The sequence below is a fragment of the Hyperolius riggenbachi genome, chromosome 12, assembly GCF_040937935.1.
Source record: "Hyperolius riggenbachi isolate aHypRig1 chromosome 12, aHypRig1.pri, whole genome shotgun sequence".
NCBI lineage: Eukaryota > Metazoa > Chordata > Amphibia > Anura > Hyperoliidae > Hyperolius > Hyperolius riggenbachi.
Genome location: NC_090657.1, coordinates 172387325 through 172402744, shown reverse-complemented (window position 1 = coordinate 172402744; position 15420 = coordinate 172387325). Strand labels below are relative to the sequence as shown.

General features: G+C 46.5%; 1 protein-coding gene and 1 pseudogene across 10 annotated transcripts in view; one reads left to right on the top strand and one right to left on the bottom strand.

The window, feature by feature from the left end:
• The window catches only part of LOC137541584 (sterile alpha motif domain-containing protein 10-like), a 597983-nt gene that overhangs the window by 240587 nt on the left and 341976 nt on the right, over nt 1-15420 (top strand). For 2 of the 10 annotated variants that reach the window (XM_068262967.1, XM_068262968.1), the window contains one exon: nt 11064-11406. The exons of the other annotated variants lie outside the window; for them this stretch is intronic. Coding sequence is in view for 1 of the 2 variants with exons in the window: in XM_068262968.1 (XP_068119069.1) it covers nt 11064-11129 (66 nt within the window). In the remaining variant the exon portion in view is untranslated. Of the gene's footprint in view, nt 1-11063; nt 11407-15420 lie in introns of those variants that run through there. 10 annotated transcript variants of the gene reach the window in all.
• Nucleotides 3187-15420, bottom strand: part of LOC137541581 (pre-mRNA-processing factor 6-like) — a 47310-nt pseudogene continuing 35076 nt past the window's right edge.

Here is a 15420-nt window from a genome sequence, read left to right as displayed (position 1 = left end):
CCCATTGTCAAACTTTCATTGCCTCCATTTTACATCTTCTGTGGTTCGGTCCACCCATAAAAGACTACAGGATACAGTGGACTTTCTCCACAATCACGTGGGATGCCCTGCACTCTGGATCCTGCTATTTGTCGGATGAGGAGATTCCCTCTTCTGACAAGACTTTCATTTCAGACTTTGCACTCCCCTAGGTTAATAAAAGGTAGATGCTGGCTATCCTCATGTCTCTACACTGCAGGAATGGATTGAGTTAGTGGAAAAAGAACTTCCATACAAAAATCTAATAAATGCCTACAGAGGTTAAGCCAGGGAGATTTCACACGGTCTGGGATAGGCGAGTTAGGAGGGACTCCTGGTCTGGTTGAAGCACCCACCTCCCTGTGTCTCCCTTGGCGTTCCTGTCACTCCCCCTTGCTATGTACATTAGTATTCTTCATCAAAATGTGTAGTCTACAACCTCTGAGTAACATTACTTTGATAATTATGATATTTTCCAGGGTCGGTTCTAGACTTTTTGCCGCCTGAAGCAATAGAATACATTGTAAGCATCTCCCACCTGCTGTCCCCCAGCCAGCATCTGATCACCAGGATGCCAGGTATGTGCTGCTCCGATGGGATCACCAGCCACACGTGAAGTCCTGCTTCCTCTCTGACTACAGTGGTGCCTCATGTGACCCGGCAGCATGTAACAGGTCACATGAAGCACTGCTGTAGCCATTGCCACAGGATGGGCGGTTGGAGATCCCATCGCTGAGAGCAGGTGAGTGAAGCGGCGCTGTGCATCTAGAGAGGCGGAGACAGGGAGTGTGAGGAGGGGAACATTTGGGGAGGGGAGCCGCCTCTTGCCGCCCTCTAATTGATGCCTCCCGGAAGCTCGTGATTCACATTGCTTCATGGAAGAACCACCCGATATTTTCTTGACTAGTTAATGTCTGGATACAGTTAATTTACTAGGCCTTTAGCCTTGGATAAGAAGTCTTGTTTAGATTTAATGAACCGTAAAAGTTGTCAGTTTGAGGACCCATTGGTCCTGTATTGGAATCTCCCTTTTAGGAATGCAACAATGCTAATGCTCTGGTTAAGCATTCAACTGATTTTATCGTCTTTAATTACTCAGCCCTATAATCTGTGATTGTCGGAGGCCAAAAGGCCATCTGGTCCAGCACCAACTACGGTTATAAGGATGGTGGTAAGGACTCCGCCTTGTCAGTCGGATGAGGTTGTGATAAGGGCGTCATCCATTATTGTTGCTTTGTGACGTATTAGCATGCTACGGTCTGTATTGCATAACTACTTGTGTGCTACTGCATTGTTTCTTGCTATTTTGACATTAATACTTGTGTGACTATATTAGCTGCACGTTCATTTCCGACAACACTGACGAGACAAGGCGGAGGAGGGAGGGGTTGTCGGCAGATGGGGCACAGAGGCATGCTCCCTGCTCTGTGCCATGCCTGTGTCCCCTACGCAACTTCTCAGCCACCCTGTCACCACCCAAAATGGCAACAAGCTGCTATATACGAGGGGCAGGGTCATCCCTTACAGGAGAGGCACTCCTGTAAAATGCCCACTCTGGCGTTAGGTACACCCCTTCCACTGCTCTACCTGGCCAGCTCTTCCTTTTCCCCGCCTCCCTGCTCTGTGTTGAGACACACAGAACCAGAGCTGCAGCGCTGTGACCCCAGGGGTTTTTCATTTTTCGCAGATTGCAGGATGCAGCACCGGCAGAGAGTGGCAGTAATGGACATCCAGCCAGCCCCCTGGATCAGGTAGCATGTTTGTTTTTTGTTTCTTTAACAAAACTCTCTAGCTCAGGTTCTTTTTAAAAAGGAAATAAATATGGCAGCCACCAGATCCCTCTCAGTTCAGGTGCCCTTTAAGCCTCCCCTGCAAGAAAGCACTAATTCTTTCTGACTTTCAGCTGACTGGATGAGGTGACTGCAAAGCACAGCAGTAGACAGAATTAAAAAACCACTGGAGTAATCAACAAACTGACACACGTGCAGCGCATGTGCTAACAGTAGGGTCAGTAAGATGCTATTAACCGACAAATTTGCTAATTTTAGTGTGCATTGTGTGGAGCTTGGGATTGGGCCAGTTAAACTTACTTCCTGCTGATTTCAAGCTGCATGCAAATCGGCATTAAAATTTGCCTACAAGTCCGAATTATTAGCGTTTCATTCCCCATATAGAAATGCTTAGGAATTCTAACTCTTCTGAGCCTAGTGCTGATAACACCAGCAAGATGGCAGCCCCCCCCCCCCCCCCCACACACACACACACACACACAGCCAAAGTGCCTAACTCACGTAGACAGCAAGCAGGCAGCCAGAACACCTGCATAATATTTCCAAGCCAGAGACTCAGCGCAACAGCCAGGTAGGCAACACTTTAAAAGAAAGTCACTAATGGCAGCTTCCATATTCTTACTTCAACTGACCACTTCAGGACCTCAGGCTTACACCCCTCTAGTGGCCAGGCCATTTTTAATAACATAGGGTGGTGTAGCTGTGTTCACTTCCTTTTAATGTCCTTAACGGGACACACTGCAATTTTTTTTTTATTGAAAGAAGGGAGGCTTTTCCCTCCCTCCCTTCTCCCTCTCCCCTGTGCCGTCCTAAATCGCCATAGGATGGCGATCAGCACTGTTCCCCGCCTCTCATAGGCATCAGCCTATGAGAGGCCACGCAGTACGAGCCGCTCTGAGGGACAGTCCCTCGAACAGCGCTGCAGGAGATAGCAGCGCTGTACAATTGTAAACAAAGGGGAATTCTTTCCCCTTTCGGAGCTAAACAGTCTACTAGATCCCGGCTAGCAGGCTGATCACGGAGCGGAGTACCGTGAACCGGCATAGAACGATCGCGGATTTGCGCACGCGTTCCCTGCTAAACTGCAGCTCCAGGACTTGACACCAATCGGTGCTAGGCGGTCCTGGGGCTGCCGCCACGGTCACGCCGCCCATTGGCGTGACACGGTCGTTAGGTACTTAAGACAAGTTTTTTAGGTGAAGAAGCCTCATCCTATAGAACTATGAGCAAACCACCACAGCTTTGTAAACTATATATCTCTTCGCCTAACGAAATTCAAATACTATCGCTACGCCCTCACTTGACTCGCTCGTTTTGATACTAAACTAAATCTAGCTTTTTTTTTGCACAGAATGCACAAAATCTGATAAGAGACAAGTTTCACATTGATGAACAACTTTATACACATATTTCAAAAACACAGCGAAATACCACAAAGCATTTGGAAAAAGGGCTTCTCTACCCGTTTTTGCACGGACAACGCATCACTGTGAATACAATCTGTAACAAAGTGGGTGATCAGATCTCTGTCTCCACCTAGTGGCCACCGAGACGCAGCGCAGCCAGAATGAATTCAGTGCCATTGTCCATCTCTGTAGGCGTAAGTCGGCAGATCCCAAGTGTCCGAATTTTCACAGAAAATCCACGGATTACCATCTGGGCTCTGGGATGTAAAATACAGCGATATCCGCCCCTTGTCACACTCTCGCCAGTCTCATCAAGGAATGAGGGACTTAAATAGGGCTCGCTTAGTAAAAAAAATAAAAACAAAAAAGGAGGGGTTTATCAGACAGCCCAACGAAGCGGAAGAACTTCCACGCAACGCATCGGCGGCCTCCTCAGAACGTGTTCTTGACTTTAGCAGCCGCTAAAACGAGTATCTCTCCTATTTTATTCTGCCAGTTCTTGATGTCTTTGGACACGGAGCACCAAATCTCTCCGTGACGCGGCTCTGCGTTCTCACAGCGTTTATAAATCTCTTCCTGTTGTTCCTGTAGTAGAAATGGAAAAAGATTAGTCCTGCTCCACCAAGTTCAGGCTTATACTTTATTGCAGACTGTGTGGAATATATCACACAGTTTTGGGCAGGGCTGTGGAGTCAGAGCAATTTTGAGTACCTGGAGTCAGAGGTTTCATAAACTTAGGAGTCAGATGATTTTTGTATAAATTCCACAGCCCTGGCTTAGGGTGCTGCCATAAAACATTTTTGCATTGTTCAGTTTTGTTTTTTTATTTCCTGACTGGCTTGGTTCGCAATACCGAATTCCTGTGGTTATATCAGATACTGCCTAACTGGACTGAACTGCAGTCTATGGGCTTATATGTAAATACAATGCAAATGTAATCATTGCAAGCCAGACAAGGCTCTTTGCCTGAGTCACTTGAGGAGGGAGGGGGGACAGAGTGAAGAAACAGGCTTTTGTACTGCACTCTGCATTGAAAGTTAACGGTTTTACACACAGCGAATGCTTTCATATGTTCGTTACTCTACCTAAGAGTAGGTGTGTATATATATATATATATATATATATATATATATATATATATATATATATATATATATATATATATATATATTTTAGTTTAGGGAGGTCAATCCTACTTTAAAAGGGAACCAGAGACCGGGGGTGGGGGAGAAATACATACCTGGTGCTTCCTCCAGCCCCCTTTGCAGTCGTCCTGCTCTGCCTGGATTCTCAGCAATTTGCATGTTAAGTCCTTCGGTCTGGGGCATACTGCTCATGCACGGCCCAGCCGCGTGCATGCGCCCCATTGCGCTACTGTCGCTCACAGCATTCTGCTCCGACTGGCCCCAAAGGACTTTATGGGCCAAATTGCAAAGAATTCAGAGGATGGGGAGGGAGCGATCCGCTTGGAGGGGGCTGGAGGAAGCCAAAGGTAAGTATCTTTTTTTTTTTTTTATATATATATATATATATATATATATATATATCTCCCCGCCTCAGGTACACTTTAAGCATTAGCGTGCCATTTTAAGTTATTTTATGCACACAGTCACATCTAAGGACCTATTTCCACTGGTTGCAGCGTCAGTTTCCGGATTGGATGCAGCACATGTGCTATTGTGAAGACACAGCCATAAACACTATAGTCACATGCACGACTATAAGGATTTGGTTGCGGTCGGCGGAAAACTAGCCGGCAGCAATTATTTTTGGCCGCACACAAATTCGGATGCAGCCTATTGATGTCAATAAGCTGTGATTACGCATCCAAAATAGCGTGCGCAAAACTGCCACACTTTACAGCTAGTGGAAACAGGCCTTATATTGAAACTTTCGGGAAAAAAAAAAAACAGAAAAAAAATGGAACCACCCCTTGTGGCTACAGAAACAGACTAGTTTCTAGTGCTACATTATACGCATCTGTATTGTGCAGGTTTGCTGCGTAGATAAAATGATTATAGCAAGTCAGCCCAGCCTATCTCACGCCATTTGCAGAGCAGGAAAGGGCGCCTTCTCCCAGCATGCTTTGCTGCATGATTCTGCCCCAACCGCTGCTCTGGCCCTTCGTTAGGTCAAGCAGGAGCTGCCTGCCTGAATCATGTGACTGCACATTTTCATTACACAATACTGTAAACCAGGGGGCAGGCAATGGTTTCGGATGTCAGAAATCCACATTAGGCGTGCAGTAGGCCTCACCTCTGTGCCGTGCTGCAGCTCAAACTTATAGAAAGTGGCCCAGGCATCGCCGAGGTCAGAATCGATCTTCACTGTGCGGTGAAACCAATCCCGTGCTTTGGAAATCTTCCGCTCGCTCCAGAAGAGCCTGATAGAGAGGAAAAAGCGACAAAAGGATAGTCGCAGTAACATGTGACTGTTAAATATTATGTCTGCCTGGATCAAAGTCGGATTATTACAGTTAGAACTTTTTTCCAGGCCATTATAACTTTTGAGGAAACTGAAGGAGCAGAGTGTTCTGAACATGCAGATAGGCACCAGTATAACTAGTCAGAACTCTTTACTGAAGAAAAAAATGCAGAGATAAAACATACACCACCATAAGGAAATGCAGCTTACTTAGAACAGAGAAGAATGCAGAGTGAATACAGGAAATCACAATACCATAGAGATAATCACCAGATTTTACAGGCAGAGACATCTTGTCGATGCTTTACTATACTGCAATTAACTAATAATGTTACTACCAACAGCAACAACATTTATAAAGTGGTCTTTAATGTTTAATGACTGTTTCTATTGCCTAAATGAAAGCAGGTAACAGCTTGCGCCCCCTCATCAATATTAGAGGGAGGAAGCGGAGCACTCACTTGGCGACCGCCAGCAGCACATGCGGGTCGTGTTCACACTTCTTCAGGGCGTCTACGCTCTTCATCTTCCGCTGTGGCCGGGCTTCCAGGAATATGGCTTCCGCCCAGAGGATACCTGGAAAAAGACAAAACAGTTCTGTGACATCATGCCGGAACAAGATGGCCGATCGAACGAACAGGAAGCGGAACTGAAAACGAACTTATCTCACATTTAAAATGTACAGGTAAGAGCAGCGTCTCGGCTGAGATTTGCACGTACCCAGCTGCCGAGCCACTTAGTAACACAGCAATGGTCAATCATATGCTCGTAAAAATCGGGAGATATTTTACAGCCTGAAAATGGATTGGTCCATTTCCACGCTGCGTAATTATTTTATTATTAGTTAGGCTTTCTATAACGCAGACATCTTCCGTAGCACTATACAGAATACATTGTCTTGTCTCTAACTGTACCTAAGAGGGGCTCACAATCTAATCCCTACCATAGTCATATGTCTAGGTATGTATCATGTAGTGTATGTCCCATAGTCATATGTCCATTGTAGTCTAGGGGCAATTTTACTGGGATGTGGGAGGAAACTGGGGTGTCTGGAGGAAACTCACTCAGATACAGAGAGAACATGTTAACTCCATGTAGATAGTGCCCTGGCTGGCTTACAACCAGGTCAGAGATGTCGTGACATCTAATTGCCTAAGTGGGAATAACTTTGCATCTTATTAACTGTAGCTTTCCCAATGCGGATCTTTCTCACCTGAATTGGGACATTCCTGTAGTGCCTTTGCCATCAGGGTATTGGCAATGTTCTTTAATCCAGCTCTGAACTCCAGGCGTACCGACTCCAACCTGCAGGGGGGATAGAGAAGTTATCAGACACTTCATACACACAAGCCTGGAGCTTCTGCACTAGGGAGGGCGAATAATAAGAATACTCGTAATTCTGCTTTGATGCATATGTTAGGTAAAGCCATACAGGCCAGACATGAAGCAGCAGCTCTGAGCATTCCATGCACTGGTTAAACTTTGCACAGAGCTAATTAAAGCATAACTCTGGTGTACCCAAAATACCAAGAGGTACACTAACGCTTAGAGGTTATAACTACCTGACGCGCCATCTGTGTAATAACCTTCACCAAAGCTATATATCAACCGTGTGCCAGCACATAGCTCCGCCCCGTCACAGAAACCAGCCTTTGTTATTTTTTTATGAAACCGAACTATGTCAGTCTATACTCACCACAGCTCAGGGGTTTTGGGGTTCTTCAGGCGACTCTTTTCCAGGATAGCCCGAGCTCTGGTCAGCTGACCCACATTCTCTTCCAATCGGGAGAGCAGAAGCCACAGCGAGATGGAGTGAGGGCATTTCTTCAGCTGTAACAAGGCATAAAGGATAGGATGATGGTCAGAACAATAAATACAGAGAGTCCTCCTAAAATGCAGGTAATACACAAGAGGAAACATACCTTGTAAAACTTGCCGAGGCAGAACATCAGAATACAGCAAGATCCCCAGGATCCGGCACAGGCAGGGATTGCTTGATACAAATACAACACCAACTAACTACACCCCCCCACACACACACTTTTTCATTAGGGGCAGCGAGGCAGACAAATGCGGCGCTCAAGGCCGATTCCGGATCAATTTCAGCATGAAATTGATGGGGAAACGGCCTGTGGTGTGTGGGCAGCTGACAGATCTCTCTCTTATCAGATTCAATTAGAGAGATATTTGTCTATGCCCTGTTTGGGAGCTGTGATCCCTGCCAAGATGTAGATTTCACATCACTGCCGCACTGCTTGCTCTCGCTGTTCTTGCATCACTGTACATGTTCTAAGCGTTATGACCAGAGTGTCAGTATTGCAACCAGGTAAGTAACCGGTACCACAAATCAGCAATGGCTGTCTCCATAAGATGTTTTTTTTTTCCTATATGGGTTGTCCTTGTGCAAAGGCAAAGCCCAAACACATGCTAGAATCACCAAATGTGCTTAAAATAGTGGGAATAAGTGCAGGGGGGACTTTGAAGGGGGGGGGGGGGGGGGGTGGGGAGGGGGTAGATGTGGAGTCCCCCTCCCAAGCCTCTTTAAAGAGAAATCGAGGCGGGGTTCTCACAACGAAATCCCAATACAGAGGCTGGGTCTGCCTATAGAGTCCAGCCTCTGTTGCTAATCAAATCCCCCCTAAATCCCCCCTGCGCTCAGCAAGACCACATAAATGACAGCCGCGCTGCCGACACGCAGCGTGTCAGCAGCGGCTGTGTTTACCTTTGGAACGTCAGTCTCTGCTCTCCCCCGCCTCCTGCATCGCTCCGGTCCCGCCCACGTCCCTTCCCTCCCCACTGATTGGAGGGAAGGGACGTGGGCGGGGTCCGGAGCGATGCAGGAGGCGGGGGGAGCGACCAAGACTGACGTTACAAAGGTAAACACAGCCGCATAGCGCGGCTGTAATTTATGGGGTCTGACTGAGCACAGGGGGGATTTAGCAGGGATCTATATAGCAACAGAGGCTGGGCTCTATAGGCAGACCCAGCCTCTGTATTGGGATTTCATTGTGAGAACCCCGCCTCGGGTTCTCTTTAACCCCTTGTCATCCATGCAGGCCAGTATAGCCAAAATGCAGAGGGCTGGCAGCGTGAGGCTCTGCAGCCTGAGCTATACCAGTCTGCATGAAATTTTGTCCATGATATGGTGGGCTCTGGAAGAGAGGGGCTGGCTCCCGGTCCATGACTGTGCAGAGGCAAATCTCGCCAGGTCGTCCTCCACTGCACCGGCACGAGAGCCGCTGTCAATCACCCTCACATGGTGTGGAGTGTACTATGCAGGTGCAGCAGAGGACGACCTGGGGAGGTCAGCCTCTGCAGCGGAGGGGAGCGGGAAGCCAACGGCTGAAAGCAGAGCGGAGACGAGGGCACAGGACGGCTGGTAGGGGCTGAAGAAAGCCCCGGGTAAGTAGGTGTCTTCTTTGCAGTTCGGACATCCCTTTAATAAACTTGATCTCTTATTTACTCATATTTAAAAAACATTATTCCTATTATGAAACTGATTTTCACAAAAACTACAAGGTTGTCATTGAATGAAAAATATCCCCCTATTCCTTGTTCCCACTGTTCTCCTTAACTAGCAAATGTGGCGATTCTAGCATGCCTGGGGGCTTTGCTAATAACCGCTAAAGTCGGCAGCGCCAGACTCTAAAGCAATTTGGGGAAACCTCTGCATTTGAATTAACCAACTCGAACATTTTGGTCACATTGTAATCAAATGGCCAGCAAATCAAACAGGGGGATATTCAACCAACGCTATGCTATATTGTGCAAAATATTCTGTGATGATGTAACAGCCTCTCCTGAGCTGACCCCACACAAAGGTGACCACACTTACCCCCTGATTATAGGCTTCTCGGGCCTTGTCCACCTGCTGTCGCTGCTCCTCAATCTGACCCTTCATCATCCAGAGTTTAGGGAAATCCTCAGTGTCTGAGAGCCTCTTCACACAAGTCCAGAGCCACCTCCACCTTCCCCAACACCCACTCCAGCTTCACGGACTTCATAAACACCTGCAGAAAACAGAGAGAAGACCATGCATTACGGAGTACACTGGCACAATACACAATGGCCTCAATTCACTAAGGGCCAGTTCACACTGCCACTCCAACTTCACGGACTTCATAAACACCTACGGCACACAGCGTGAAGACCATTAAATAGTGAGTGCACTGGCACAATACACAATGGCCTCAATTCACTAAGGGCCAGTTCACAGGCTTCATAAACACCTGCGGCACACAGAGAGAAGACCATGCATTACTGAGCACACTGGCATAATACACAATGGCCTCAATTCACTATGGGCTGCTCGACAGAAATAGTAGGTCAGTAAAATACCATATTCGGCATTTTAGGCAGAGGAGAGTAATGGAGGAAATTACATCAGGATTGGCTTCAGTTGCTGGCTCCCGGAACAGAGGGGTGGGAGGGGTAAACAGGAGGGAATCAGCCAATCAGGCAGCAATAGTAAAGTGTGAAGGGAAGTAGAGAAGTAAAAAAGGACAACCCAGCATGCCCTGCAACTTCCTTTTTGTGTACCAAATGTTGTGTGTACCAAATAAGTTAGGTAAACTGGGGAATGATCATTTATCAGCAAGAAAAGTAATAGTGATTTTAACTTTTGGATTGCCTGGTTAGCATCCTTATTACTTGTTTACCAGATAAAAATAAAGAATTGATTTTTGATTTTATGCCGGACAGTTACACTTTAACACATGCTTATGACCAGCAAATCAGAACCTTACAAATCAGCTGATCAAACTGATCACATGCTTCTCCAATGAAGTATTCTTCATAAATAAAAGTAAGCCTTTTACCCTGGCGGTGGGGGCGCTGCTTCTCGCCTTCGCCAGCAGTCTTCGGGCTCTCTCATACTCATTGTTCTCAGACTCCAGCTTAACGGCCGCCAGCCAGATCTCCTCACTGTTCGGGTTGGCCTAAGAAAAGGAAAAAAACAATTAAGATCACTTTCATTCACATAGATAAAAGGAGCATACACACATCAAATCTTCATTGGCCAATTTTACCACCTCCATGCAGTATGAGGGATAACAGGTTTAGAATAGTTAGCACAGATTGTGTAGGTAAACTCTCGTATTACATGATATAAAACAAGGAATAAAGGTGGCCATACATTAGGAGATAGGCAGATCGACCATGATCAGAGAGAGATCTGTTGCCTGCCCATACACTGCCGTCCAAGTCCCACCAGATTTCAGCATGAAATCTATCAGGAATTGGCCTAGTGATGTTGCCAGCCTGGCCACCACCCAAATGACTCCTCACTGGTGTGACTGCCAGCCCCCTCTGCTGTCACCCACGTGGTACCAGGCGCGCCTGCATCAAACGCCATTACCATCACCATCACGCACCCCATCACTTTTGACCAAGATTTATCAGCATGCCCAATTGATGCATTCAACAGATTTCGCCTAGAAAACAATCAAGTCATCAATCAAGTGGACATGTTGCGGCACCAATTTTCATCTGATTCGATGGTCGATCAACCTGCAAAATTGCCAGATATAGGACTACACTAACAGATCACTTGATAACAAAGGCTGACCATGAATTGTGTATGGCTGACTGTACCCAAGTACCTCTATTACTAGGAACACGTTCCCACTTGCAGGACACATACCAGCCATTGCTCAGTGTTTATTACAGCCACAAGGGCACTCACCTGGAAGGCCAGTGCGAGGATACTCCTGGCAGCTGGCACATCACCTGCCAGCCACTTGGACTTGGCACCCATCAGCCAGAGAACCTCCGCCTTCGGACAGTGGGCAACAGCTCTCTGCAGGAGGGTCTCCAGTGACTCCCTATGGAAGGGGAGAAATAAAAATTAAACAGGATAAAGTTTCAAGGCCCAATTGTTAAAAATGTTCTGTGCAGTAAATTGGGTTGTACCGCACGTGTAACCATTTGTAATTCACATTTATAAAGGTATTTACTTCACTGATTAGTCATTTTACCCTTCCATGTGGTAACAGCCATTGCAAAGTGACATTTGACAAACTGTTCGATAAGACAGAACATTCATATTGCGCTTTTATAATGGCGGACTCAAAGCGCCAGAGCTGCAGCCATTAGGATGCGCTCTATAGCAGTGTTAGGGAGTCCTGCCCAAGGTCTCCTCACTCAATAGGTGCAGGGTTACTGAACAGGAAGGGCCAAGATTCACACCCAGGTCTCCTGTGTCAGAGCCCAGTAAACTATCCAGCCACTGCATAAATATATATTTTAGGACCCTTCCACACAGAGTTTGCTGCAAAGACACATCAGGTGTTGTTGCTGCAGTGCACCCGTACAGTACCATGTAAGTGTGCCTCACTGACGCTATAACGCATGGCATGCTGTGCATTACTTTGTGGGAACCAGTCACACAGCACTCGATGAGGAATGCCCCATAGGAATATAATGTTGTAATGCAGTGATATCTTCCCTTGTGACGCAACAGACTCCGTGTGCAAGGGCCCTAAATATGTGTGACCACCTCATACTTTAGATATTTCAACAAACTTTATTCATATTTTGCTTTTTGTATCCATTTTAGTGTAGTGTGTGCGGCTTCTACTGAATTTCTGGGATTTAGGGAGTCCAATTTATAAGAAGGATAGACACACACAGATTTCAAGATACTTTTGTTTTCTAAATTCGAGCAGTGATCACTGTGATTGGCTCACTGCAATCACGGGGTCAGGAGCCAATAATATGGAGCTCTGCTGTCAGCGTAATCAGAGAGCAAGCGATGACAGAGCACCAGGTCCGCATGGCGAAAAGTGATTGAAATCTACAAAGAATAAAATTACACAAACTAGGCATAAAATTCAATCACTGCCATCCGAAAGAGGTTCAATTCAATTGTACTTTAAAGGAATCGTCAATCAAAATGTGCTGCCCCATGATAAAAACTTACCCATGGGCTTCCTCCAGCCCCTTGCAGCTGACATGTCCCACGCCACATCTCCACTCGCAGCCGCCGGCCCGGGGTCCCCAACGGTGCAGAGGCTGAATTGGTGGTCGTTCTCTACTGCACCTGCGCCGCTGTCAATCGAGTCCACGTTGTCTGCAGTGTACTGCGCAGGGACAGAACTAGTACACTGCAGACAACATGGACTTACTTGATTAGCAGCACAGGCGCAGTAGAGGTGGTCAGCCTCTGTACCGGCGGGGCCCCTGAGCTGGCGGCTGCGAGCCGAGATGCTGTGAGGGACATGTCAGCTGCAAGGGGCTGGAGGAAGCATGGGGAGACACATTTTGATTGTCTTTTGTCTTTAAAAGAAATCGTCAAACACTTATAATGCGCTTTTCTCCTGGCGGACTCAAAGCGCCAGAGCTGCAGCCACTAGGACGCGCTCTATAGGCAGTAGCAGTGTTAGGGAGACTTGTCTAAGGTCTCCTGCTGAATAGGTGCTGGCTTACTGAACAGGCAGAGCCGAGATTCGAACCCTGGTCTCCTGTGTCAGAGGCAGAGCCCTTAAAGGGAAGGTCCAAGCAAAATAAAAAAAAATAGTTTCACTTACCTGGGGCTTCTACCAGCCCCATGCAGCCATCCTGTGCCCTCGTAGTCACTCACTGCTGCTCCAGTCCCCCGCTGGCAGCTTTCCGACCTCGGAGGTCGGTGGGCTGCATTGCGTACGTTTTTACGCATTCCCGCTAGTGCAAGAACATTAACACATACATTTTTACGCGTTAGTGGTTCCATGCGTGCATTTTTACGCATTGAACCAGTAACGCGTAAAAATGTATGTGTTAATGATCCTGCACTAGTGGGAATGCGTAAAAACGTACGCAATGCGGCCCGCCGACCTCCGAGGTCGGAAAGCTGCCAGCGGGGGACTGGAGCAGCAGTGAGTGACTACGAGGGCACAGGATGGCTGCATGGGGCTGGTAGAAGCCCCAGGTAAGTGAAACATTTTTTTATTTTGCTTGGACCTTCCCTTTAACCATTACACTATCTATAGGACATTTGATGATACTTCTACACACGCCTACCTTGTTCCATGGTTCTTCTCAAAATAAGCCGCTCGGAGCCAGACACTCTTCTTGCTGGGGAACACCTGCAGGGCGTGTGCGTAGATGGCGCGTGCGCATTCCAGGGCCCCATGAGACACACACTGTAAGACACAATGATGCAGCGAGATCTCGCGTTATAATCTGGTGGCCTTGAAAACTTGGGAATCCAGCAACGTTATACAATAACAATACTCACACTCTCCGAGTCCTCCATCCACGTGTGCTTCCTGTCCTCCTCCTCTATGCCAATTCCGATGACCGCCCTGATCACTGCCTGGCACGTTACCACACTGCCAGCCTTGTCACACTCCTCTGCATCCTACAAAGAGCAAGATCACAACAAACATCAGACATGTGGAAAAAGAAGTAGGGTAAAAAAAAAAAAATGCGCTCCTCAGGGCAAAGGAAAGAAGTGATTAATAACTCATAAAAAACTTGAGTTAAAGAATAATTTGCCTGGTGCGCTTTGATCAACAAGGGGTGTATACCCTAAATGAAAAATCGTTTATATTTAAAATGATACTAGCGCTCAACAGGTCTTATCTGTGTGAATATTCAGTGTAACAACATACAACTCACCATTTTTATATGAACACTACAAATTATAGCATCTGGAGGGATTCTCTAAAAGCATATATATCTTCTGCAAAAGACCTTAAATACTGCTCCTAAAATATCTAGGTCGAAAAGTGCATATAACAATATAAAAACCCTAGTCACAGAGATGTTATTTGCATCATTACATAACCACTAAATGGCCTAATATTAAGGACCCAACCTCACTACATGACCTAGGGCCTTGTTTCCAAGGACCCTGAGAGTTCTGAATTCAGAAAATTATTCAGCGACCTTTCTTATACACAGCTCTTACACAATTTTTTGAAAACGGCAAAAGTCCAAGATTACAAGTCCTAAATTCAAAAAAAGGCCCAAATTCAAAAAAACTCCTAAGTAGGTAAATCAAGGTGCTTATCGCAACATCAGAGGTTATCCTTTTTAAGGAAAACGGTTATGCTCACCAAATTCAAATGCCAATTGTGACAGTTGGCATTCAACACATGTAGCCCAGCCAGTATATCTCAGCCGATCCTCCTGTATACTTCCAACCGTATCCAGACCATGCATGAAAAGGAAAAAAAGAACTCTATGGCGTAGTATGCATGTAATTCCTCACCACAAAGTGCGTGTAATCTTTGTACACTGAGTGGGCAAAAAAATAAAAAAATTGAGACACCCCTTAATTGAAAGTAAACCAGCCCAACAGTGACAGAGTGATGTAACGATGCAGAATTGGCCATATAAGGAACGCTCAGCTTCAGACGATGGAGTCATCACGGAAGTTAATGACCAAATGGATAAGACAATAGATTAAAATTACCCGTATATACTCGCATATAAGCTGACCCGCGTATAAGCCGAGGTGTGCCCCCCCCCCCAGAAAACAGGAAAAAGTGATTGACTTGCATATTATTCGCCCCACCCCCCAAACCCCCAGTATAGCCCTCTACACAGTAGCCAGATGTGCTCCAAGGATAATACAGAGTCTCAAGATAATACTAGATGGCATCATAGATATGAGACACAGCAATTGCCACGTAGGAAGAATCCTGATCATTGGAACAGCTGACAACGCTGCTTGCCGAGCACTGTAATTACAGCGCAGGAGATATGGGCGCAGCCAGCGCCACCATAGACCGTAATAGGAATTACGACTACAGTGAGTAACTTTGGCGCTGTCAGAAGGTGGAGCTTAAGTTACTTTT